The following is a 22172-nucleotide window of genomic DNA, read 5'->3' as shown; positions in this document are numbered from 1 at the left end:
GATAACCCAAAGCGGAAACGGAAATACGAGGAGCGGAAGACGAACAATGTTGGACTGTGTTTAAAGTAAATAGTCTGGATTGATGAAAGTTGCATTCGAGAATTCATCAACAGGCATTTACTTCAACTGCAGTTTGAACGAAATGCAACAGGAAAGTAACGAGTGCGCAGTGATTTATTTAGATTATCTCTATACCATAACCTTGTTCCATTAGAGCTATGAACTAGTTTAGAGCGGGAATCGGTGTTTATTATATTATTTACGAAATATTTTAGAGGCCTTCACTACTTAAAGCTTTTGGATTCAGGGCATTTAAACTGATTTTCCCCACAAATTATACCCATTTCAACTGATGCTATGCGAGATCATTTACACCGATTTCTATCGTTGACAGTGCGACAGGAGAACGAGCGCAACTTCCGCGAGAATCTGGAGCGCACCTGGATGATGAAGAACCGCACCGAGCTGAACCTGCAGCGCCAGCAGATGGAGATGCAGATGCAGCTGCACGTCGTTCCATGAGCGGAAGGAAGGAAGTGACGCCGCTGGAGCAGATGCGACCGGATGAGATGTCAGCACGAGCTGGAAATGTCAGTGGCTGGCAGCAAGAACAACAAGTTTGTGGCAGGAAGCCGGTGGACCCTTCTGCCCCCAACTTCCTGCAGCCCCCAACTCCCTTCCTGCCCCGCCCAATCAAAGTTATGCGCACAATTGCTACAAAGAATAACGGAGAGTACGAGAAATCGAATCAAAAGAAATTGTTAACTAAAATAAATGAGGATGGAGCACTCCGAAGTGCTCGGCTAAAGCTAAGCCTAATGCTAATTGTAGTTAAGTCTGCTCAGGCGGTAATCACTTGTTTTATATCTAACTGAGAGCTAGACTCCACTTAGAGCAAACCAAATATAATTCAATGGTCGAGAAAATCAAAAGTGATTCAGTTTAGTCAATAGTTAAAGCGTTGGTTATAGAGTAACTTCGATGACATTTTAAATATTAGATCGGGAACGTTCTGGTGCTCAAATTCAACCTTCTCCAGAGATTTACAATCAATTAAAAATGCATCTAGCAAAAGGCGTTTTTATTCCAAGAACCCAATGTGCAAAAGTAGCCTTTACTGATTTTCACTGTCTGATCTAGGCGCATTTGTACTTGAATTTAAATAGATGAAGTGAAGTATTGCATTATAATTTATTAGTCGCTTTGCCATGATTCAGTATAGAATTCAGTTGGTATCTTCATTTTACGTTTTCATATCTCTTGGCTTAAGAAATATGAATTCACTAGTGAAATTACTTCAAACTTGACGTCTTTCCGACGAAGTTGTTTACCAGAACCGACTCGATTGTCCTGTATTTATTGCGCCAAGGATATGATCTACTCTGGGCTGCAAGACGACGCCAAACAGAAGGAGCAATTAAGCGAAAGGTTTCGATTGTTCAGTTGATTAGCCAAATGGTTTCAATTTTTCTTTAGCCGAGCTTTTCCCTAGGTTTTCCCACCCGATAAATACCCTCCTGAATGGCGTCGACAGGCAGCTGTTGGAGAAAAAAAATAGAGAAAAGTTGGTCAGTAGTTACGTCTGAAACTAAGTTGTTAACTGAAAGTACTCCTAAGTAAATGTTAATAGCAATAAACAAGCGAAAGTTTTTGTATCTCTTAGACGTTAAAGATGTTGAAGGGGAAGATGTTGAAAGAAAAGCGCAAGAATAAGTATCAAGTATTCCACGATACATTTTGACTAAAACTACAATTCATAGGTTAACAATAATTGAAAAGGAGCAAGGAAGCAAAGAAACATTCAATAGATTTACTTAAACTTGGAAGTCAACTTGTGCCAATCCTGATGAGAACCTGCTATAAATGTGGCGTAGCGTAACTTAATAAAAAATTGAATAACAAAAAAGCGAGGAGAGTTAGATATTTAGCGGATCGATGTGAAACTGTTACTTAAGTGCAAAACGAGCTTGTTGTCGAATTAATTTTTAAACGGATTAAACTAAGTGAATTTAAGCTACATGTTAAATGTTTTTTTAGGTGTTCAATGTTACAATTATTTGTGGTCGAGCAGCCGAGGAGCCAGAATTGATTGCCCAGCCTTCACCAAATGCATAAGTTTATGAACCTGTGCTAACTCAGTTGCAGGTCTAACGACAAAATATAGCTTGAAGCAAACTTCTATCGGTTTCAGCCAACATAGCGATGCAGGCTTGAAAGCAATGTTGAAAACTTACTTCCCTGACCGCCCATCTCCCAATCCAGTTAACAATTAGCCGGATATGTATTTACCAGCCTAAATCTTTCCCATTACTCGCCCGATTGCGCAAAGGTAATTTAATAGGGTTTTATGGTTTTAGGCTCTGGCGTACAATTACTGTGAGATACAAAGATAGTTTGTATCCACAAAGCAGATTTACGGCACAAGCATCACATGAAAAACATTGAGAAAAATAATAAAGAGCTGGAATCTAGTTTTCTGAATCTTTTTTAAGTTATTTCTCCAACATATTTTGGCTTTATTTTCGAAGCTTTAAACTCAATAATTAACAAATTCTTTGCCAGGAAATACAAAATGTATCTGATTCAAAATCACATGGTTCAAAACGATGAATTCATTGAATAGATGGACAGTTTCTGTTTTGCTTACAATTAATGTTCTCTGTTTACAAATAAATATAATTTTGGTCCATTCGGGCAGCAGGGAAGCAGGGAAGCAGAAGGAAGAAAACAAATGGAAAGCTTTAAATTAGCTCAATAAATTGTGAACTTAAACATTTAATCTACTTAGAGCGGGTCGTTGTTAAATGCAATGCAAGTACATCTGGGACAAAGAATCACACACCTCATTCAGATTTGTAAGATACGCATTTTGGCCTAGAAAGCCATTCGAATTTGACCACACACAGCCGATAAAATAATCAAATTTGCGCCAGGCAGCCACAAAGGATATTTAGTATAAACAATCAAACAACAATGTACTTAGTAATTGCATTTAACTCGTGGGGCAGAGCATATCCACTAGGTTTGCAAAATTGATTTAACATAACTGCATGCTTAAACTAACGAAAGTAAACTGGATATTAACTGAATGGAGGTTGGGGAGACCGAATTAAAGGAACACAACTAATGTCTATAATTATGGCTAGCTAAGTGTAAAAATGTAAGCTGAATTATTATACAACCAACTACAGCCGAAGCAAGTAAATTGATGTAATTGAAATACTCGTAACGTTCTAGGGCGAAATATCAATGAATATTGAATAACGACACAGGTTAAACACAAACACGCAGCAAGCATAAATTAATGAATAACGAAAATATTTCTCGAGAAAAAATCAAACTTTTTAGCCTTTGAACGAGAGACTTTTGGTGCCCAATCCAGTTTGAGCAATTATTTACAAGTGAAAATATAACGAAACACAAAGAAAGACACACACACACCACAAAGGCAGATGTATTGTAAATAGAATCACAAACAAACCAAATGAGTAAATACCAAGTAGGTACATTAATAACTAATGAGAGGGCTTATCCGAGTAAATCAACATTAAATAAATTAACAACGGAATTCAAACAGAAGCAGGTAATACTTCAACTTGTGTGCAAGGCATCAACTTTTACTGTTAATTGTTGCTGGCAATGCAAAACGCAGCGCCGACCGAAAAACGAAAACTACAAAAATGAAAAACCATGAAAAAGCAAAACAAATATATTTAAAATACATTTGAACGCCTTCAGCGTTTTATTCATCAAACAAGAAATGTTGAATCGAAACAAAAAGTCAAACAAAGCCATACAAACGATAAATCAATTTGTGTCACCTGTGTAGTAAGTATATCTCAGTATTTGTAACTGAACATGAAAAGCGTTGAGGTGCAGGCATCAACCACAGAAACAAACCAAATCAAATGAAAATAAACTGAATTTACAAGTGGTCCTTGGTTGGTATATTCATTTCCTGCATTATCCTCCCAAATCGGTTGACTTCTGGGGAGCATTATTTCTCTGTATACTTTACAATGGGTAAGTATGTCTTGAACCGGCCGAAATGTAAAATATTCCTTTTTGGGCTTAGGTTAGTCTCCGTACAACAGTACAGTCGTTTCAAATTAAAATAATTACATTTCAAGAATAAACAATTCGGTGCATACATACCTGAAAGAAGTTATCTTACCAACAGCAATGATTTTCAAAATGGCATTTTATGGGCTTGAAGCTATTCTTAGCTTTCGATGTTGCAGTATGCTAGAAAGCCTTATAAAATATATTAATTGATAATAAGGAATACTAGGAAAACGACGAACTATTGTGTGTTTGCCAATGTTCTTAAATTTGTTTTCAACAGCCGGAAGTAGGGCAAACCGCCATCTGCTGAAAGCTTTAGGAACCTACTAAAGAGTTTCCGCGTTCCAGAAATACCGCAACCGATAACCGTCCCCGATAAAATACCAAAACAAACCAGAGACTGGCCACCCGAAAAGCTCTGACTCACCAGATTATCGAAATCGCGATCTGATCTAAATAGTGGAAAAGCTGTGCAGATAAATTAATTAGCAATTAGCCAGTGCAAACAGAGTGTTGTCAGCCGACCAGCCGAAGCAGCTGAGCTGATAGTTCCGCCTTTGGCCCCCGCTTTCGCCAGAAGCGAACGGAACCAAAATAAACAAGCGAGTGAAAGGAGGAGGAGGAGAAAGAGCGCGGGAGAGTGAGCGCGAAGAGTTGTCGGAGGGGGCGGTGGCGGAGGAGCGGACAACGAGGCAGAAACAAAAGCACAAAACGGCGGACAGAACCAGTCGAAAGAAAACAACAAACCGGAGCGGACGCACTCGAAAAAAGCGAAACGAATTTATTTCTGTGCTTAGGGCGACACTGTGTGCGTGCCACTGACTGTGAGTGTGTGAGCGTATGAGCGCGTGTGTGTGTGTTGTGTATATTTAAACAATATTCAAAAAATCATACGCCAGACGAATAAAAAACGCGACGAAAACGAAGGCGAAGATCTCCCCATCTCCTCTCGCAGCGGAGCAGACAGATAAATAAAAACAGAATCCGAGAATCCGAAAAACAACAACGCGACTGTGACGCGGCAAGGTGCTGGAGGTCACTCGGTCCATTTCGCACCGCACTGAAGCACTACATCACTATATCAGTAAATCAGTATAGCAATATAGCACCACCCCCAGACCACCCCAGTTTCTAACCAGTTTCGGATCAAGCGCCCGCAAAAAACAGCACGCGCGATCGGAAAACTCGAAAAAATCTACAAGCAGCACAAAAACAAAAGTAAACTCACGCGCTTCATCGTTTTATTGCTCGCCGCCCTCTCGACTGATAAACGTCAGTTGATAAATATATGTATATCGCATCGCATCGCATCCACACTAAAACAAATACGCCAGCAAACAAACACCAATTATTCCAATAAAACCAGCGCCAAGTGCGAATGCGCCCTCGATTTGTATGCCATCAGCAGCACTCGGTGGCCCAATCCCCTTTCCATCACCATTACCATCACCACCGCCATCCCAATCCGCCCCATCACCATCACATTTACGGCGCCACTGACGTCAGTTATCGGCGTTATCGCACCGCTAGCATGGTGGTGGCCGAGGGAGTTATGGACATCGGGTCGGGATCGGGCACGGGAGCGGGCTTGGGGCACTTCAACGATACCCCATTATCCGCACTGGGCATCGAGACCCGCACCCAGCTGTCCCGCATGCTGAACCGCAAGAAGGTGCTGCGATCCGAGGAGGGCTACCAGCGGGACTGGCGCGGCATCTCGGAGCTGGCCAAGCAGAAGGGCTTCGTCGACGAGAACGCCAACAATCCAATGGATCTGGTGCTGATCAGCTGGACACAGCGGAGCCCCCAGACCGCCAAGGTGGGCCATCTAGAACACTTTCTAGGCATCATCGATCGGTGGGACGTGTGCGACGACATCCAGGAGAATCTGGGTAGGTATTCACTGTTTTCTGCTTATGGTATAGATATGGCTATCTATAAGTGAAATATGTCACTTGAGTTTGCAGTATCATTAGTTTTAGATTACCTCTCATTAAAGGTCTGGATTCGAAAAATGCGGAGGTGTCTATGAAGGTTCATTGGATCGAGGTTTCCGATTTTTATTATTAAAAGTCAAAGAAGAATTCCAAATAATTTTTTGATTAACAAACATACGAAACGAAAGAGACAACAAAAATTCTTAGCACAATGTACATACATAATAAATGATTATATACATATGTATATACATGTGTACTTTAATTAGAAGCAGTGGAAAATGACCCATTAAATTTTACTTTAATTACGAGCAACAGTTATAAATTACTTTTTGGTCGATCCATTTATGGATTTATGACCGGAAAACCCGTTTCGAGTTTATAAAAATGGACCTGGTAATCTTTATAATATTTTGAGTAGATATGCAGCAAGCGTACATATTTAACTTATCTATCGCACATTTATCTAAATTAAACAATGCTTATCGTCAGATACATAAAACTATTGAGTTATGATGAACAGAAATAAAAGTCTCCCATTTTCCAAATTATTGATTCGTAAATAACATTTCAACTTGTATGAATTTTATTACCACATCCCGATAAATCGAAAAATAACGTTTTGACATAAATAAGACCCTGAAAACAATAATTTTTATTAACCGCAACCAACAGACCATAAACTATAGAAAACGCCAATCATTTAAGAAAGAAGTCTTCTTATTTATTTGCACAATGGGGATTATCCCAAAAAAAAACTGTTGTCAGAAATATTTGTTTTGACAAAACTGGTGGGAAGATTTAAATGCTTGATATATAAAAAAAAGTAATTAAAACTTAAAACGTTATGTATTTTTAATAGAATAGTTTTGAATTTGCACCAAATTCTTTCTAATGATCTTTAATTATGCTTTTTGTAATATACCAATAAACTAAAACATGATTAACAAGGGAGATCGCTATCTGATACCCGTTACTCAGCTAGTGGAAGTGCGAAGGAGAGTCTTTAACACTCACAGTTTTTGGCGGTTTGTGGGCGTTAAAGTGGGCGTGGCAAACAGTTTTGTCGCTAATCGATAAAATTGGCCAAAACGGTTAATAAAAAAATGAAAAAATATCAAAACATTTTTTATGCCCAGATCGACTCGTCTGATCCTGATCAAGAATATATATACCTTATATGGTCGGAAACGCTTCCCTCTGCCTGTTAAATACTTTTCAACGAATATAGTATACCCTTATACTATACGAGTAACGGGTATAAAAATATAAATTGTTTTTGAATATGTCAGTAATAATTGCTTGAACTGCATTACTAGAAAGATGTGAATAATAAGATGTGTTAGACATGGTTAATTTTAGATATGTAACACGAAATTTAAAAGGATATTAAAGGAGAAATAGTACTTTATTATACCCGTTACTCGTAGAGTAAAAGGGTATACTAGATTCGTTGAAAAGTATGTAACAGGCAGAAGGAAGCGTTTCCGACCATATAAAGTATATATATTCTTGATCAGGATCAATAGCCGAGTCGATTTGACCATGTCCGTCTGTCCGTCTGTCTGTCCGTATGAACGTCGAGATCTCAGGAACTACAAAAGCTAGAAAGTTGAGACTAGGCATACAGACTCCAGGGACATAGACGCAGCGCAAGTTTGTCGAATCATGCTGCACGTCTAACGCCCACAAACGCACAAAACTGCCACGCCCACACTTTGAAAAATGTTTAAATATTTTTTCATTTCTGTATTGGTCTTGTAAATTTCTATCGATTTGTTAAAAAACTTTTTGCCACGCCCACTCTAACGCCCACAAACCGCCCAAAGCTGCCACGCCCACAGTTTTGAAAAATGTTTTGATATTTTTTCATTTTTGTATCAGTTTTGTAAATTTCTATCGACTTGCAAGAAAACTTTTTGCCACGCCCACTCTAACGCCCACAAACCGCCAAAAACTGTCAGTGTTGAAGACTCTCCTTCGCACTTTCACTAGCTGAGTAACGGTTATCAGATAGTCGAGGAACTCGACTATAGCGTTCTTTCTTGTTTTTAATTTAAAACAACAGCTCAAAAACTAAGATAAACTTCACTATGGCATTAGTTTTTCTCGTATCATACTAAAAAGGATTACAATCATTGTGTCATCATGTTTATTCAATAAACATCATTTGATTTTCTTTATAATATATATAAATTGTGTTAATATATATAATTGTGTTATTGTGTTATACGGCCTTTTAGTTTTTAAGAATCGTAATTCCATTAGTTAAACTGACTTCATTTTACTCGCCTCAAAAGCCAAGGACACCCAGCGCTACATCATGAAACAGGAGCAGCGGCAGACCGCTCTGGTGGAGGCGTGTCCGCCGCCTCCCAGCGACTGCTTCGAGACCAACAACAACTACAGCAGCAGCAACAGCAACAACATCACGGTGGGTCAAAGTGTGCAGATCCTCAGCGACGAAGACCAGAGATGTGTGCAGATGGGCCAACCGCTGCCCAGATACAACGCCTGTGTTTTGTACGCGGAGGCAGACATCGATCATGCCACCGAGATTATGAACAATCTAGAGTCTGAGCGGTACAATCTCAGGGTGAGCGGGATGCGCTTGGTTGCTGTGTGTTCTATTGAATAACCATTGAACGTTCTATTGCAGCTTTTCCTGCGCCACCGCGACATGCTAATGGGCGTTCCGTTCGAGCATGTCCAACTGTCCCACTTCATGGCTACCCGCTGCAATCACTTGATTGTCTTGCTCACAGAGGAGTTTCTTCGGAGCCCGGAGAACACGTACCTCGTGAACTTCACCCAGAAGATACAAATCGGTGAGTAGCTGCTACTCAGTTGTATCTCAGAGTCAGAGTCACATTACAAGTTCAACGATCTGCTTTTTCGCAGAGAATCACACTCGCAAGATCATACCGATTCTGTACAAGATGAACATGCACATACCCCAGACCCTGGGCATTTACACACACATGAATTACGCCGCGGATTCCAAGTTGTTCAACTTCTGGGACAAGTTGGCGCGTTCGCTGTACGATGTGAATGCCTTTTCGATCTACTCCCCGCGCCAGGTGCAAACGTAAGTGTTGCTACTTTCTACGATATAGATTGTATGTATCTAAAGATTTACAATACTAGACAGCAGGTACATAAGGTTTGCAAACTGAAGTGATCTTTCAAATGTTAGAAACTGTTTTAAAACACATTTTATTAGCTTCAGTTTTTCCTTTTGGTGTGCAACAAGATATATTGCTACTGCGGGCTTTAGGGACTGCGAAATCGTTTCACAACATTCACATAAAATGCGCAAGTGTATACCAACTGCCTGTAAACAAAATATATAAGCAATTATCGTAAAGCGTATGAGCGATCAACCTTAGAACAGCCTAGTAGGTATTTTTATTTAATTTTCCTAAATTTAAAGGAGAATAATGAATCAGAAAGATGAACTCAGACGATTTTATAATAAGTGCCCAGGAAGAAATACACTGCGTATGAGTAATCAACTTTGAAACAAATTTATAAACAGGAAATAAACGTAATATAACATATATGCGGGTGTAAGATTACATTAAAATTAAATTAGTTAATTGTAAAACATGAAGGAATTTAATCACTCTGATAAACCCATTTAGTAAAAATTTGTCATACACTTTTCTTCACATTCTCTATGCAGACCCTCGCCGGAGGAACCGTCTCCCCGGGTGACCACTCCCAGCATTCGGATACAGATCAACGACAAGGATGTCACTGATATGCCAAACTACAACAGCTGCAAAGTGCCGGAAGCGGAGACCACAGTTGTTTCGATTTCCGGTGATACCGGCTCACCCCTGCCGGAGCACAAACCGAAGAAAATGAATACCTTCCGCAAAATCACGCACATCATCGGAAAGACGGCGCGAAATGATGGGGCCAGCGCCAAGACCCTGCGTCATGCTCACTCCGTCAGCACCATAAACGTCATGGAGCGCGAAAGGACCATCAGTGCCAGCAGCTCCAATATCTCTACTACGTCGGAGAGCAAGAAGAGTTTCATCAAGTGGCGGCCAAACATCCTGAAGAAGTCCCTGTTCTCCCGATCCCGCAACAAGCTACAGACGCCGTGCTGAGATCATAGTGTTAGAATAGCCATTCATTCGATGTCTTAATTCCTTATCGTGTGTCCAGTCTAGTTATGGCCACCGAGTCGCCAATGTCGTCACCCTCCATGCCTAGTGATAATCTTTAGCCTAATCCTTATCAAAGTCAAATAACTTAATATAATTAGACGCATCCGGTTACTTATATAAGACAACAACGAATAAAGACAATACCATATATCCGCACAAATGTATCACTAAAGCACACGGACTACCACGTACGACACGATTTGCTCTATGCCTATGTATACGACTCTGGACTCGATAAACAGACAAATTGGCAATTGCGTTGAGTGAGGTTAAATACGCGACACTGCTAATCAAAGCGCTCAATTAAATATTAGTCACGCGTTCGATAAGTGACTTACTTAATTTAATTATCTCGCCTGCCGTTCTCGCAACTCAGACCCCATCTCGTATGAGTAATGAGCATATATAACGAATACGTATGGCTGCATTGTGCGGGCAGTGCTTTATCATTTTGTAAACTGCTCAAGCCGTTTTAGACGATTGCTAGCAATAAGTAAACTGTTTGTTTTCGGTACCGCCATCGGCTGGTTCCCCCATGTGATTAGCTTTAGCTTTTACCGATTGTTACTGATTGCTGTGAATGCGTGCCCATGTGTCTGATGTGCACCTTAACACACTCACTTATTATAAATCAAATACCATAAGAGATGTCACCCATCACATCGTCTTTTCCAATGTATCTAGACTCTTTCTATATAGTACTATATCTCGGAACAGTACGTTTCAAAATCATAAAGGGTCGACAACCGTATTATGTCTAACTTATGTCAAGCGACAATAAATGCATATATGTATGTAAGTTGCTCAATGTCGGGTATCGAACGCAAGAGCCTCGACCTTCGCGCCACGTGTCACTTATGGTTATGAAACGCACGGTATCCATATCGGAAATAAGCAAGCTCCAGTTGAGCGGCAATAAACTGTTCAATGTTTGGCTCAATAATTTATTGTTGAATGTAGACAACCTTTTGTTCGTTCATGTTTAATAAACATTGCAGTTTATGTGTGAATCCCCGTATATTTACATACAGTTGTTCGCGTACATATTGAATGGAAATGTTTATCGACCAGTTCCGGTTAATCTACAAAACAGTTCGAATCGGTTTAAATTTTTTTGTATTTTTTTTGTTTTATTTATTTTCGGTTTTTTATTGTTTAAATCGTTTAATGTTTTAATAATAGCTCCTCGCTCACATTCCTCGCAACCTGCGTTAATTTCGCTCTCTGTGTGTTACAATTTACACTGTGAACAAATATGTTTTTTAGCCTCACTGCTCCTCGCAACTTGAGCTTGTTCTTTAAACTTTGTTTTTTTGTTTTGCTTCGTTTCGTTACTTTTAATTGAATTTATGTTTTTGGGCTTTGTTTGGTTGCTTCTCTGCTCAATGTGTGTTTTTATGTGTGTGTATTTATAAATCGATTTATATATGTTATTAATTTTATCTGTCGTTTGTTATCCGCTTATTTTTGTTTTTCTTTGTTAGAGTTATTTTAATGATTTATCGTTTAACAAAATTAATAAAAACAGTTTGTAATTTGTTTGCTCTTTGTTGTATGTATATGTTAATTGATCAATTTATCGTAATTCGCATATTAAAACAATGTAACGCATGATGTTGCATCTTCTGCCTCGACTCGCGCTCTATGAGTATTATTTGCAAATTCGTAGCTTAATTAATGCCTTCTGGGGATGTCTTACATTCGTGTTGACTTGTTATTCATCTTATAAATCTAACTGATTGCATTTACACAGAGTGTGTGATGACGAGTCTGAGTGGAGGGGCAGGGAAGGGCAGGGCGGGTTAGGATGCCAGGATGAGGCACTGGATGTGGATCTGGAGCCTGGTGACTGTAGTGGTCCCGGACTGAAGTGGCGCCTCGGGATGTAACAGAACCTAACTAACTCAACCGCAACCAAGGTCCGTGTAAGTGTCTGTTTGTTTGTTTAAAGCGTTATTCTCTATAGTTAAGTGTTAACAATGATTATGATTATGGAAGTCAGCTGAAGAAGTCTGTATCGGTTTGGAAGTTGAGTTACCATCGTATTGCGAGTTCCCTTCTTATAACTATGTTATGCATAGGTATTTCCGTTCTACCTTCCTCAACCACTATAACTCGACTCCCCTCCCTCGTACTCCGTCCTTTAATCATACATACATACACATGGAGATATATTCATCGTCGAGTTTTGGGTCGCTTGTCGTTCCGTTCTCGACTTACTAATAAATTAAAACAACGCTAATTAATTTCTTTTTCGTCTCGCTAATTATGAGTTCTCGTTTAACGCTCTTCTTCATCGCCTGCTCGTCTCTCCTTTTTCCACTATCTTTTTATTTATTATCGTTATCAATCAATTATCAATTTCAATTTTCATTTATACATACTAGTTTTTCATTTAATTTTTTTCGCTTCAATGCTTAAGTTTTGTGCCTTGAACAAATGTCTTTTAAAAGTCGCTTTCTTTTTCCGCTTCTCGATTCCGTATTCGATTTTAGTTAGTTTTGGTTAGATGGGAGTACAGTGTTGGCTGATCTCAGCAATGTCTAAGTATCTGATTGCGCAGCGGAAGTTCCTAAATCGAATGCACACAGATCTAATCAAGGACATAGTGACTAGCAACGTAGACCAGCTACGTTTGCAACGTTTGAGGAAAGTAAAAACAAGTCTATAATAGCATTATCCAAACAAGTCGAATTACGTTTTTACGATACTTAACAAATGTTTGGAGCATAATAAATTCAAGCAATTCAGAGAATGATTAGGTAAACTTGCAGTTCACTAAGTGAGAAACCACATTCTTCCAATGATTAAAACAAATTCTTTCTTTCGATAGTATATTCACAGATTTGGCAAGTCCATCGCTTGAACTTCCCATGTCCTTGCCAAGAATCCTCCAACCCAGTGCTCTCTCAATTTATCCCGATTGCTTGATACCCGTATGGAACAGTCAAAGTTCCGGAAGTCGAAAGCCTAACCCAACGAATGTGGATGCAGGTGCAAATGCTAATGGCGATGTTGGCAGTGTTTTCGCTTTTACGCATTGTTCAATTGCGATTTCGATTGCGATCGTGTGATATTTTCTGATAGATACTCCCAATGGATCTACGGCTGATTCTGGAGGCCACGCGAGGGGGGCGGTCTATATCTACTACACATATTTTAGTCTGTCGTCAGGCATTTGGCGAGCATCGAGCGTCTTGCTTATTGTTTCTATTCATTGTGTTTAAATTTAACATTGTGCGCGATTTGTTGAACGTTTGACAACACTACAAATAACGGCAGTTTTACATGCTGATGCGGATGATTTCCGGAATTTTTTCTTTGGGGGCAGAAATGCAACAAGATCAACAAATAATAGGCCTCCAACAGAGAGTTACGCTGTCCAGGAACTATACAAATGCGGGGTGGGGGTCAAAAGCCAATAAAAATGAGGAACTTACTACATTGGAAACGAGAGACCGAACGAATTACTGTTACCCCGTCATCATCGTTTTTCTGGCAACAACATTTTATAGTCTCTGTTATCTATATCTCTTTCACAACTTATAGTCTTTGGGGCTAGATTAGATTTCCTGACTTGAGTGGCAGTCTGTGTGTGGGGCTATCCAACTAAATAAGGCTATTTTGGCACACAATCACAACGGAACACGGAACATCTATTGTACAACAACGATAACAACACAAGTATGTCTGGTACTGGGGCTAGCAACTGATCTGTGGGCTGAATTTCGGGGAGTTGAATTCAAATTTAACCAATTTTGAGTTCGTTAAACTAGCTGCAGACGGTGCAGCACGTCGCCTCAACGTCTCCAAACAGCAATGCTCCTTATTGTAACGGCGGTCCCCGTTAATGAGAATTCTGGCCAAATGCTACAAAAACTGCGTTTAAGTGGTTCGCGCCTGTTGCTGTTGTTGTGGGCATGGGTGTGTGTGTTTCTGGGTGTGTGGCTGCTTTGCTTTCGCCTTTTTATAATTCACGTTTACGCTTACTTCACTATTGTACAATGTGCGACTTGCATTATTATATTCTCGTAATTATTTTATATTAGTATATATGTATATATGTATGCATGTTGGTGTGTGTTTGTGTGTGTGAGTGTTCTTGTATCGATCTGCTGGGCTACTCCTATTTTTGGTTTTTTCATTTTTTCGTTTTGGTTTCTGTAAAATGCGCTAGTTTATTGATACCTTCTGTGGCGCCCAACGTGGGACAGTCGTTAACCTGTGGGTTAGCCCGTCTGCCCGTCATGGGTACTCTAAATTCTGTCTTCCTCATCCTCTTCCTCCTCCTCCTCGACCTCCTCGCCGTTCTCCTCTAGCTCCTCCTTGTAGCCAGGATGTTCAGAGATGGCATAGTAGTTGCCATTGTAAATGACGCCCAGTTCGCGCAGCGCATCGCCGCGTATTGTCGCCTTTATCGTCCAGTTGTAGCAGTCGTCCGACTCGGACTCGCGATCCAATCGCTCCACGTCAAGGATCTTGGAGTTGAGGCGTTCCAGTATGATGCCGATGTCTTTGATGCTGAGGTGACGCTTCTGGTCCACCGACAACTGGTCGATCAGCAGCAGAAACTTCTCCGTCGTCGTCTTGTCGTCCTCCATCACCGTGTTCTCCGTTTCGCTCTCGGAGCTATCCCGCTCGGGGGCGATGTCCAGGAATCGAACGTGGCCCTTGGCGCCCGACGAGCGCCGTTGCATGCTACCGCTTCCGCCGCCACCGCTGCCGCCCAGCATAGGATCCATAACCGATGGTGCCGACTGCGGCTGGGGACTGCTGCTTCCGTCCTGAATGGGCGACGTGGCCACGCTCTTGTGCACAGCGATCTTGCGCCCCTCCTCGTGCAGTGCACAGCAGTGAAAGTCGCACTCGGTAGTGCTTGGACTGCCCGCCCTGCTTGGCGTGTGGGCGTGGTGGGCGCATTCTGGCGTGTGCACGTGCACCGCTCCCACGCCCACACCCACGGTGCTGTCGAAGGAGCTTCCCTGCTTGGAGAGTCGCCTGCTGCCGCCTGGTATCACAACTCCTGGCGGCAGAACAACACCACCGGGATGGTAAATGCTCGCCGGTCCGTCGTCACTGATCACCGTTATTTGAGGGCTGGCATAGCGCGGCTGGGAGGACTGCGACGACACCGACTTGTTATCAAGCGAACTCTGTGCGGAGAGACCCTTCTTTGAGGGCGAGTACTTGTCGGACGACAGCAGCCCATTGCTGCTGCCCAGGCCGGAGCACATGCTTCCCACTCCGCCGCCGGCGCCACCGCCTCCTCCACCGCCGCTTCCTCCTCCCTGCCGCTGATCCCAGTGCAGAACGACCGTGACACGCCCTTTGTTATCCATGATCTTCCACGACGGTGTCTCATCGTGCAACTCCAGCGCATGAATCGTCTCACAGACGATTTTCGGTATAGCTGATATGGCTGAAAGAGAAATGTTAGAATGAGAATGTATCGCTAGGATATCCCAACTAAAGTTCAGTACGGAAAGAAAGGAAGGTCAATCGGATGACCATGTTCTTGAATTTCTAATGGCTGTCATTTAAATCCCAAAATAGCATGTTCCTTTTGTTTAATTTTTACGTGTTACGTTTTTGTTTATAGTTTAATGTTAGCAGTGAAAAGCTTAATGGCTTTTCGACAGGAATGATCGCATTGAAACCATTTCAATTTGAAAAATGTATTGCATTTAAGATTTAATGTGTCTCAAAACAGAGGTTATATTCTAAAGAATTGTTTAAATTTCCGTTCTTCAGAAATTAAATAAACACAAGCGACTTTGAATAGACATCAAAATCATACGCAAATAATTAACATTGAAATCTTTTCAAACATTGAAAGATGTGCTTTGTGCCAAAGTAAATGCTTCCTCTATAAATTTGTTATTTAATTTAAATGAAATTGACTTAGACTTTTTACAAATATTCAGCTTTTTGTGTACACAAGCTCTTTTATATGGCTCATAATTTACGAATTAATGAAAAATTTGAATCTAAAATTGTTTTTAAACAAAATTTCAAGTTTCCAGCTCGGTGGCAGACATTTCCCTTGCCCAGTACTGATCCCGAGATGGAGGTCATCTCATTAGACCCACCAGCCTTTATGACATCGACGCCAGTGGGATACCAGCGCTCGCCCTGTCTTAACAGCAGCAGCACCGTATTGTTGGCCAGGGTGCGAAAGTATTCGCCGTCCTCGATTTGGGTTCCATCACACTCCAGAACAACGCGCACCGGTTCTGAAGCAGGAACCCCCAGCTTATCCTTGCCGCGGACCAAGAGCTCCTCGAAGGTCCCAACTACGACGCCCTTGCGCACATTCCGCCAGCTGTCCCAGATTTTCAGTGGTCTCTTGCCGCGAGACTCCTGCGAAGAGAAATTTGAATTAGTTGGGTTTTACGAATTACAATTTCAACTGCTGGCGAAGGGAAAGTGAAAGCTGAGCTGTGGGAGGCGGAAGGTGGTATGGGGAATGTGGATGTGAGATGCATGGTGCAGGGTGCAGGATGGGCGTGACACCTGTGAAACGCTGCGCACGAAAAACTGACAAGTGGGTGTGGCAGCAGGCCCGGGCTGTGTCATAATTTCCTCAGCCCGCTAATTGGGCTTTTCTGGCTTGGATAGAAAGGACACAAATGTCAAGGCCACAACGGCTATAGATTATATTATTTGTGCACATTTTATAGGTTATATGTTTAAATAAATCCACTCCAAACATTCGAAATAAAACAAGAGTAAGTTCTAATCTTGAAAAGGGAAACACATAAAAAGGGCCAAAGAAAATTGCAAACGAATCCTTTTGGTTAACAGCGTACACAGCTGTTGGCTAACAGTTGCAGGCAACAACAACGGTCAGCAGCCGAGCAGGACGAAAGCTGCAATGTTTAATGTATTGCAAGGACATGAGTGTGGCGCTGCAGTGACCCAGTAACGAGTGCAGCACACGAGCCATATACAAATATCTCTCTTCGGCAACCAAGCCCCCAATCCCCCAGCCCCCCAGTCACCCCCGTCACCCGATTCCCCAGTTACCCGCCCGTTCACCCAAAATAAAATGTTTGAAAAATTACAAAAAATGCATGTTGACATTTTGCTTATTCCCCCGCACCGAAAACAAGCAGAAACTTTTCATAAAAATATTTCATTTCCCTCACCCTGCCCAGTGTTTTGTGTGCTCCCATCCCCTCCCCTCCTTATCACTCCCTCTTCAAACCATCGCACTGATTTTCCTCTTGGGATAGGTCACTTGCTGCGCCCCAGCGCCATATGGCACTGAGAGCTCCAGCGGGTCGCGGATTTGCTGTCTATTATAAATTAGGAAATTAGTTATATTATAAACAGCGAGCCCTCCAGTTGCAAGGCTCGATGAATAACGTTAACGCCATAAAACAATTGTAGAAAACTGGTTAATGCTCTCAGCACTTTAAGGCTTACCTAATTAACTTAAATATCATGGGCTTAAGATGACCCTTTATCCGCTCAAAGTTCATTTATAAGTTCATTTAAACTAACCAAGAAAACAGTCAAACCAACAAGTTGAATAGTTTAAAATAGGTTTTAAAAAACACTGAAATAAAAGTATTGCAATAAGTTTAAAGATTTTATAAAATGTTAAAAAAATAACGGTAGCCTATAGAAGTTCTTGAGTAGTATTGATATTAGCCAGTGTGAAAAGCAATTAAGTATTTATCTAAAATGGTCAGAGCTTTTCGCTGTTGCGCCTCAGCTAGGAACCGATTTGGATAAAGGACAGAATAAGTGTGTTTGATATAGAAATGAAGGACATTTGCACCCGATGAAAGATAAACACTAAATACTTATGCCCCGCAAGGCGAAACTATTACCATTGCGGACAGTCCGCCGTTTGTGGCTGACGAGGGTCCCGTTGTGATGGCCCCACTACCCACTCCAGCCCCACCCGCCGCCGCGGCAGAGGCAGCTACGCCCTGCGTAGCCTGGGCCGCCGCCGCAGCTGCGGCTGCCACTTGTCTGATGCTCAGACAGTTGCAGAGCGGCTTCGTCACGCCCAGCGTGCACAGGGCGTTGGACCACATGGTGGTGCTGTTGGTGCTGTTGGTGGTGCTGCTGCTGCCAGCCACTTTTAGGCCGAGTCTCTGCGCTGCGCTGCTGGCTTGCAATGGTTGGCCTCGTCGCTCTCAAGGTCGTTTTACACTTGGAGCTCCAAGCTCCGGTAATCCATGTCCGTTTAAAAATGCGTTATATAAACCCGTACCCGATACCCGATGTACGCCTTACAAAATCCGGAGTTTCGGATACTTATACCAAAACTTCTACAAAAATTAAAGCTTATTGCTTATTGTTGGAGTCATAAATGCCTTGCGTTAAGGGGGAAAATTCGTAATTACAAAAATTGTTAGGGGGTCACGGAAAAAAACACACTTTGCACAAAATACAGCTTCTGGTAAAAATGTTTTCAATCACTTCATTTGGTTTCTTTAGTTTGTTGTAAAAACTGGCAGATTTGAGGTGCCTAGAATTTCGGTTTTCACTGCTCGTGCTTCGCATTCGTATTCGTATTTTTGGGGCAGGTCAGGTCGGGTTGACCTTCGCACTTTCACTTTACGGATACTACGCGCCTGCAGCACCCTTTTGCCCGTGAAACCGCCGAGTTTTCATTTTCATTTGACACTGCGCCCCAGTTCTTGCACTTAATTATAGCCCTTTTTAGAAACTTGATTTTGTAGAAAAACGCTGGATTTGTTTAGTTATAGCACACAGTGGGAACCTGGTGTTTCCACAGGCCAAAGCAGCGTCTTTAGCTGCCTGTGTGCTTGGCAGCCTGACAGAGCAAACTGTGAGTGTTCCCGACGAGATGCTGCATCGGATTTCACTACGGCAGCAGCTGCTGCTGCTGTTTCTTCTTCTTCTACTTTTGGGGCTGGGTGCGCTTTTGCAGAGCTATAACAGCGCTTGAAATGAGCACGGGGCATAAGCGCGAGAGAAGTGCAGTGAGAACGAGGTGAAATGCAGCGCAAAGCTTTGCGAGAGCGAGTAAGACAGGTGGAGGGGTGGGGATAGAAATCCTGTTACTACTATCTAGTCAAATTAAGGCCTTAAACTTTTAGGTCCCCAATTAAACTGTATTTGTTTTATCCAACCCTTTTCTTTACTCTTTTTTTTTCCCTTAATTTTCTGTTTTAACAGGTAAAGATATTTCGCCGTGCTTTGGCCTACATTTCTATCAATGTGATATAATCAGGACGCCAAAGCGCGCGCACCTTTCCCCTCGAAACGTCATCATTAAATAAGATCCTATCGTTTTGATTTAGTAAATATTTACTTCCAATCAACGGCGTTCAATTAATGGTGTTGCTATTCAATTCTGGGTCCCAGGGAAACATTGGGTTTTCTTTTAGTCCTAATTGTGCCCAACATTTAAACTCTTAAACATTAAGGTATTTTAATAAAAAGGGTAAGAGAGAGAGTGATGCACTTTTATAAGAAGCTCTCTCCCTCTCGCAAAAGCATTGCCAGCTGTAAATGTAAATGTGAATGGATAACAGAGCTCTAAAATAGCTGTAATTGCTGCTGGCCAAGATTTTTAATGACAGTAAGAAGAAGAGATAATCTTGTTTTGTTTATCCTAAATAATTCCAGATCAACTGACAACTAAAAGCAATCTCGGCTGCATTAATATCAGCTCTTAAAAGAATTCCTGCTCTTTCGGAATTCCCAACTAATTTATTCTTGGAGACATCCTCTCAAAGCAACAATTTTGGAAAGGCCAGAGAGGGAAATTCCTTTTAGAGTAGGCGGAAGAAGAACAACAGTTGCAGCCACACGTGGGATGGGGGCAGCGGCAAGGGAAGGCGTTGGGGGAGTGGCACATCTGTGAGGCGTAAGTATTACCTCAGTTATTTGGGTCAAAGCTATTCACTCACCCGCAAAGCAAAACGAAACGAAGGAACTGCATAAAACATGCACAACCACACACACATGCAGGGCAGGAGCTTGAGGGACACGCACACAAAGAGACTAATGCGGGCCACAGGCTTAATAGGTTCTCTAGCGGATGCGGACGCGAGTGCGAAACATCCGCAACGATACGCCTTGCTAGATACACTCGCCAAAGGTTATCATATGAAAAATTCAAAGATGGAGCAGAGTGTGTAGTTTAGGCCAGGCATGGATCGTATCCATTGCACTCATACCCAAGCAGCAAAATAAAAATTTGCCTAATCTTCTAAAAATTGATTTAATCATGCATCCTTTTGTGTTCTGCGGGCACGTAATCATACTATGTTAAAATAAAAGGACCTATCTTTCGGACTTTTGGAGCAGCTAGGCACAGAAAATAAACCTTTTAAATGATCTAGATTTTGGCAAGCTTACTTCTTAAAGAACGGAATGTTCACAAAGTACTTCTCAAAAAAATAAAGTATATTATAAATTTTTGCCAAGCTGCATGTAATTAAAAAAAAACCTATTACCTACAAGATTAAATTTTAAATTATTTTTTTATTACCTAATTTCATACTTTCGTATGCAAATGTGTAAACAACCATTTGTTTTGTATATAATTACATTTTTATTTTCAAGTTGTAGTGTGCGCGGCTTAACTTTTTTGGAAGAAGATAGCACTGGGTTAGCTGTTTTAATGTTGGGAAAGGCTAATTACTGTTGGATTTAGAAGTGAATGATGGAAGATGGCGATGAAGTGAGAACAGCTGCTTTTGGCAAAATATCTTGCGGTACCTTGGTGATCAGGAAAACTGAAACGGTTAAGCCGTAGTTGCCGGCTTTGCTTTGCTTTTAGCACGTTTGCACTTACCTCTCTGGCCATTACGACATGTTATCACCAGCGGCGCCCGCTTAGAGGGTCTGCCATTTGCTAAGCGGCAACAACAACAAAAACAACACGGGAGCGCCTCTGAGAGCGAGGGAGTGGAAGAGGCAACAACAAAGCTCACGCTTTTCGCGATTCGAGAGCGCACGTATGTCTGCTTAGGTAGGTGTAGGTGTGTGTAGGCGGCAAATGGTATAAGCGGAGAGACAGAGAGAGAAAGAGTGTAGGAGGTGTGCGTGCGAGTGTCTCAAAAATTCTCTACTACACGTTTATTTTCAATCTTCTCTTTCCGCACATTTCTCCAACGCGCCGATGCTGCTTCGTTCTTCCTCTTGCTTTTCTATCCTGTCCTTTGGCTTCCTTTACTTCTTTCTCTCCTCTCGCTGCGTGGGCATGTGTGTATAGGTGTGTATTGGAATTCGCAAAGGTATTTGATTAGGACAGCTTGAATTTGTTTAAACAATAAGCGTACATCACTATTTGCAAATTGGTTACAGTAACTTGTCTCTACCCACGCCCACTTTTATAGGTGCGGCTGTTGGGCAGGATTCGCTTTTTGGCAGTTGTGGTGGTGTGCGTGTGCGGTAGGCTTCTGTGTGAGTGCAAAAAAGCACATTGGAGTACCGTTATCGCTGGTGGAGCCACATTTTCATATTTGACATACACTTTTTTGTTGCGACTTTCGCCAATACTCGCGGCACACGCGTTTCGTTGTTTTTTTTTCTTACTTTAGTAAAATGTATGTTCTTTACTTTCTTTCGTGAAAGCTTTCTTTTATCCGTTTTTTGTCCTTATCGCTGGGCATATACGGCACACACGCTTCACATACGTTCTAGTTTTTGGCAGTTCAATTCAATTGTTCTAATTTATTTCGATTTAGCAGTGGTGTTCATATACGATTTATGATTTTTTCGGTGCGGAAACAACAACATTTAATATATTTAAAGCCGAGAAGAAATGCAAATCAATTTTTATTTTCGGCAGCACTCGAAGTACTATCGTTATCGATAGAGATTTCTTTTATCTGTGGTATTTCTTGTAATATACTTTTGGGTGGTGCAAAAAAGAGTCACGCTGGAATATACTAAACTGGGGTGCCAACTCTCTTTTGAAAACAAAAAGTATTACTTAAAAAAACTTTCCCTTTGGCTATATAATTTCCTTCATGAAAATGTATATATTTGTTAT

The 22172-nt window shown here is 41.4% G+C and overlaps 3 protein-coding genes across 10 annotated transcripts in view; 2 read left to right on the top strand and 1 right to left on the bottom strand.

The window, feature by feature from the left end:
* Positions 1-3955, top strand: part of LOC120447888 — a 73749-nt gene extending 69794 nt beyond the window's left edge. For 6 of the 8 annotated variants that reach the window (XR_005616073.1, XR_005616072.1, XR_005616071.1 and 3 more), the window contains one exon: positions 395-528. Coding sequence is in view for 2 of the 8 variants with exons in the window: in XM_039629519.2 (XP_039485453.1) it covers positions 395-522 (128 nt within the window). In the remaining 6 variants the exon portion in view is untranslated. Of the gene's footprint in view, positions 1-394 lie in introns of all 8 variants that reach the window. The other 2 variants (XM_039629519.2, XM_039629507.2) reach the window with 1 other exon arrangement.
* Positions 3956-4510: 555 nt separating this feature from the next.
* On the top strand, positions 4511-11193 carry LOC120447919 (myeloid differentiation primary response protein MyD88). The gene is made up of 5 exons (XM_039629579.2): positions 4511-5957; positions 8303-8598; positions 8662-8830; positions 8904-9090; positions 9688-11193. Exons 1-5 carry the CDS (start codon positions 5444-5446, stop codon positions 10121-10123), a joined length of 1602 nt encoding a protein of 533 aa, XP_039485513.1. The 5' UTR covers positions 4511-5443; the 3' UTR covers positions 10124-11193.
* Positions 11194-11718: 525 nt separating this feature from the next.
* On the bottom strand, positions 11719-21993 carry LOC120447928. The gene is made up of 3 exons (XM_039629591.1): positions 20970-21993; positions 16273-16543; positions 11719-15602 (listed from the first exon to the last, which is right to left on the bottom strand). Exons 1-3 carry the CDS (start codon positions 20979-20981, stop codon positions 14440-14442), a joined length of 1446 nt encoding a protein of 481 aa, XP_039485525.1. The 5' UTR covers positions 20982-21993; the 3' UTR covers positions 11719-14439.
* Between the last annotated feature and the right edge of the window lie 179 nt (positions 21994-22172).

This window comes from Drosophila santomea, chromosome 2L, assembly GCF_016746245.2.
Source record: "Drosophila santomea strain STO CAGO 1482 chromosome 2L, Prin_Dsan_1.1, whole genome shotgun sequence".
Classification (NCBI taxonomy): Eukaryota; Metazoa; Arthropoda; class Insecta; order Diptera; family Drosophilidae; genus Drosophila; species Drosophila santomea.
This window is presented reverse-complemented; position numbering and strand designations above follow the sequence as displayed.

What these genes read in the sequence shown, in the direction of transcription:
- LOC120447919 (XM_039629579.2), top strand. Translation starts at nt 5,444, where the DNA reads ATGCGCCCTCGATTTGTATGCCATCAGCAGCACTCGGTGGCCCAATCC. An exon ending in CTGAGCGGTACAATCTCAGG is followed by an intron (nt 8,599 to 8,661) that starts GTGAGCGGGATG and finishes GTTCTATTGCAG; the next exon opens with CTTTTCCTGCGCCACCGCGA. An exon ending in CACCCAGAAGATACAAATCG is followed by an intron (nt 8,831 to 8,903) that starts GTGAGTAGCTGC and finishes GCTTTTTCGCAG; the next exon opens with AGAATCACACTCGCAAGATC.
- LOC120447928 (XM_039629591.1), bottom strand. An exon ending in CGTCGATGTCATAAAGGCTG is followed by an intron (nt 15,603 to 16,272) that starts GTGGGTCTAATG and finishes TTTCTCTTTCAG; the next exon opens with CCATATCAGCTATACCGAAA.